Raw genomic sequence first — 4571 nt, 5'->3', positions numbered from 1 at the left:
TTGTTAAATTGCAGTGTTAATTGGTTGGTGTTGTGTTGCTTAAGCCCCGCCTCCGCGTAACGACTGCAGAGTACGTTCTACTTTCTGTGGTCTCGCCACCAGTCACTCGATCTGTACGGCTTCTTTTCGCACATTAAAGGTAAGCTAAATATCCATACATGACTATTGTTTCGTTGGAAATGTGCTTTTTAGTTTGTGACTTAAACAAATGCACTATATTTAACCCATTTTGCATGGAAAATTAATCAAATTCAAGGTCCCGCCGTTTTGCCAAATCTAGGCGAACGGTAAATTTGAATTCTCTTATATTTGGTAAGTTATAGTTGTCATTTTAAACCATGAATAAGCGGTATTATTTGAAATATTGGCGATGTGTGCATAAAAAAAGCTAACATTGCAAACTGCTTGCCTCCGAGAGGATGTGGGGATTTTTTTTATTCCCTCTCGAAGTTGTTCGTTACGTCGAGCAATAAAGTGTTGCTAGGTAAGGGTAAAGCTAAACTTTTGAGAGGGAACGCAAAAGAGAGCGGAAAAAAGATCCTCGTGTCTCCTTGAGGGCTCCGTAGACTATAGCAGTAGCAAAGCAAGAGTGTAAAAAGTCACGTTACGGCTAGCCGCTAGGGAAGCGGACTCTGGCTAGCTAACTAGCTCAAACACTCTAGCTAATTCTATATAGCGGACAGAGCTAACGTGTTCAAAGTGTTAGTAGAAGTGATAAAGGGTTGGATTAAAATATCTGTAAGGTGTCAAAACTTCGACCGTGTCCTTTTTTTGTTATGCAGAAATGCTGGTTCAAGTGGAGTATCAGACAGTCCAAAAATGGGTTCGGGTTCCAGTGACAGATGACTGCTATGATTACTTGAAATTCATGCAAGAGGGTAAGTTGAGTACTAATTATGTTGTTGTGGCAGCTGGCATTAAATGAAGTAAGCTTAAGGTAGTTTCTTTATCTGAAATCATGTCCAGAATGCTTATTATTTTCATAAAAATGGTCATGTCAAATTTTGGTAAACTGTCTGCCAACAATATGGGCAACATTAAAGATGTACAATTTCAACCACCAGTTCATTGTCTGAAAATATTATTTGAAATATTTTCTATTTATGAATGTAATTGGCCCTTACCAGTTCTAACCATATGCTATAAATTAGCATGTTAAGATGAGTATTTTTGTTTTCTTCCAGTTCATGCTAAATTCAATTTGGCAAGTGACATCTGTGTAGACCTAAAGGACTCTTCTGGAGTTGATGTGGATGCTGATATTTTTGATGAACTCCTGAGGTCTGCTACAGTATCTTTCAAAGTAGTCACTAAGCACTTTGGTAAGATTTAAAAGCATTAAAACAAGTGTTCCTTCTAATGCATTTTAAAAACATATAAATCAAAAGTTCATTTTAAGTTGTTTACTAATGAGTCTTCTAAACTTTATACAGGGGGCGTCGTTGACGAGAGTGAGGTAACAGACGCTTCCTTCAGTTCTGAAGATGGGTCAGCCTCGTCAGTTGAATCTCCAAGCTCAAGCTCATCTTCTACAGTGATCACAGAGAACACCAGAGCACAGAGAAGACGACTGGCTGAAGGACCACCTGACAGTAAGATGGCAAAAGATGTAAGTTGTGTCAAGGTGGGAAATGGAATGATGATCCATTTTAAAATTCATAGCAGGATGACATGTGAAATCTGTTGCAGATTGTCTATGTAGCTCTGCACCAAAAACCAGGGGGAGAAGATGTATTAAAAGAATACAACAAGACCAAAAGTCTCTCTGATCCAACAAGAAGGAAACTTGTCAATATTTTAGTGGCGGATATGATCGAAAGTCATGGGTATGTACCAATAAACCTCAACCTGCTGATTGGGGGCCAGAATTTAACCTTGATATTTTTGACTGATGGTACTTTTAAAAGTTAAACACATACATGTATGAAATCCATAGAAATGTTAGAATAATTTGAAAACACATAATTATTAACATAATGATTATTCAAATAATTTGTAATTACTGAGAATGAGTTTTCTATTCATAACCTTTGCTTAATTGGTGTGAGTTTGTTTAACCCCTATGTGAAACATGAATATTCTTATTGAATTGTTTTTTTAGGAGAGTCCCTCCTGTCAATGTCCGCATTACCTATGCCCTGGGAATTGTCACTCTCTTTCCCAATTTGAAAGATAATTGCTCACCAACTGGCTACATGAGTACCTGAAGATTCTCTTCTTGGGTCATAATCTATTTGGATTTCGATCTTTTTTACAATGTCAGTTACCTGTGTAATTGTCCTTTTGAACGCAATATAATCAACATTTTGTGTTTTCTGTTCTGTGATAGGAGCATTTCTATGATCCTCAAAGTGGACAGGGCTACCTGGCCTATCGATTGAAAACAGTTCAGCGTAGCACTGTAAGTGACTTCAAGAGGAGCTCCAGGTCTGCTCATGAAGGTGGCCCGAAAACTCAGAGGGAGACCTCAACATCTGAACAGCTGTTTGGTGATGGATGTAAAGAAGCAATGTCCATAATGAAGCATGCATCAGACCAGGACATTGTTAAGGAGAAAATGAAGGCAACATTTAAGCATAGACAGAACATGCTACATGATCTGGACCAGTCATCACTCATCTTGGATCACTTCCCAAGATTCTTGGATACACCAGGCTTGGTGAGAAAGTCTCAGATTTGATTAACTGAACTTTTGAATTGGGTTTTGATGGTATTTTTTCTTCTGCTAGATTGAGCAGGACTTCATCATGCTCTTTGGAGAAGACATCTCGGGGAAGTTCATTGCAAGATGGCCAACGTTCTACAAACCGAAGGTCATCACTGTCAGCAAAAGCCTTCGACAGAGTGTTCACCTGGATGACCTTCTGTCTGCTCAGGAGGAATCAAGTGATTATGGTATGTATTAATAGATAAACATGTTCAACAGTGTGCATTTTCATATGGTAATTCTAAACATGGCTTGTGTTATGATTTTATCAGAATGGGATAGCGACGTGGCAGCCATTCTCCTGCTGGTTCATCTCTTGCCTCCAACCGCCAAAGGGAGGAAACATGTAAAAATTAGTGCAACTGAGGCAGCTGATCGTGTTGTGAAGTTTATGAAGGTATGTTTTTGACATGAATTGTGCTTCACTTAAAGTAAATTGATCTCAGTTTTATAAACGGTATAATGTAAAGTCATTATTTGTTATTTGTATTATAAATTTATAGCTATTTTTGGAGTGGGGGGGAGGGATCAGGGTTAATTTTATGACAAAATTGGTTGTGGGAACATAATGGCACAAAGAATTGTATGAGCCCATTAGAAGCAATCTTTTCACTTAAGCTTACAACAGTTTTCTTGCAAGTCACATCCCCTTTTGTGGCATGTTCACAGCTAAAGGAAGGTGGAAAGTGTTCTTAATTTGTTGCTTGTGAAGGGACTAAAGCCATTTTTTCTAATGTGTCTCAATCTTAGGTGGGGACAAGCATGGCGACATTCCTTGGCAAAGTTGGATCTGCACAGCTGTTCCTCCTCTGTGTTGGAGAAAAGAAGAGCAGTATTCAGAAGTTCTACATCATCCTGGATCAGAAGCCCATTCCTTGTGTGGCACAGACTGCAGTGGCTGCCTTCGATGAACTGTTTAAGGCGCACTTTGTGTTTGCTATGTCCTACGATGCAGCCCTCCTCAACTTCTACACATTCATCCAAACAACAGTTTATGGGATTGATGTGACAACAAAGGAGAGCCCCAGAGTCAAGGAAATCAGAGTGAGAATTAACAACACTTAAGTATACCAATATGTTACATTTGTAAGGTTCAGCACAGAAATTCTTCTAATCTTTTTCAGCATTTGAAATTTAGTCATTCTTTGTATCCACGGCACAAATTGCGTTTGAAATGTGGGGAACATAGTTGTTCACCTGTTTTTTACACATATTCTGGGTTCAAGTAGCACTTGATGAAAGCACATGGAGAAACTATTGCCATAGATTCTGTTTATGTGGACAATGTTGGTACAGATAGTGTTGAGACCGATGATCATCTGAATGCTTTCAGAATAGAGATGATGTGTTTGCTGTTATTTGTGTCTTTGATCTGATATATTATCAGACTTATGACAGGCAGTTTTCAGCTGATGAAAGAACATATATTATGCCCCACTGCTGTTTTGTATAAGCTCTGCATTGAAGGTCTGTAATATTGAAATGGGTTTAATAAAAGGTAAACTTTCCATTTCTGTGTATTGTTTTGAATATTTTTCTACTGGATTTGGTTGATATTGACACCTTGTGGGGTCAATTATTTACCTTTTTAACACCACATTATGTTTTGCGATCAACACTACACTGGTGTTACTTTTAACATTATATTTTAACACTAACACCGTTGTAATGTTAATGTGACACTCGCTATTGTTGAATATTAACAATATCTGGTGTTAATTTAACAAAAAAATGGGTGTCAATCTTTTAACACTTTCAAAAGTGTTACTTTAACACCAGCTGACTTGGACACATATACACACTTTGTTGGTGTTAAAATTAACACTGTGGGTGTTAATTCAGCACCGGCATTTTTACTGTGTAG

At 38.0% G+C, this 4571-nt stretch overlaps 1 protein-coding gene across 4 annotated transcripts; it reads left to right on the top strand.

Annotated features, from left to right (window-relative positions):
- The first annotated feature begins 38 nt into the window (after positions 1–38).
- On the top strand, positions 39–4217 carry LOC106960717 (uncharacterized). Of its 4 annotated transcripts, none has more exons than XM_015053966.1 (8): positions 39–139; positions 783–878; positions 1185–1322; positions 1434–1609; positions 2483–2659; positions 2739–2895; positions 2980–3104; positions 3458–4217. In XM_015053966.1, exons 2-8 carry the CDS (start codon positions 785–787, stop codon positions 3770–3772), a joined length of 1182 nt encoding a protein of 393 aa, XP_014909452.1. In that variant the 5' UTR covers positions 39–139; positions 783–784; the 3' UTR covers positions 3773–4217. The 4 variants fall into 4 exon arrangements, with proteins under 4 accessions (XP_014909452.1, XP_014909450.1, XP_014909454.1 ...); XM_015053964.1 differs by having other exon boundaries at positions 2730–2895; XM_015053968.1 differs by lacking the exon at positions 1185–1322 and having other exon boundaries at positions 2730–2895.
- The last annotated feature ends 354 nt before the right edge of the window (positions 4218–4571 follow it).

Source organism: Poecilia latipinna, unplaced genomic scaffold, assembly GCF_001443285.1.
Source record: "Poecilia latipinna isolate Pla-1442-1.1 unplaced genomic scaffold, P_latipinna-1.0 Scaffold1220, whole genome shotgun sequence".
NCBI classification, from domain to species: Eukaryota; Metazoa; Chordata; class Actinopteri; order Cyprinodontiformes; family Poeciliidae; genus Poecilia; species Poecilia latipinna.
Note: the sequence above shows the minus strand (reverse complement) of the source record. Positions and strands in the feature narration are given on the sequence as shown.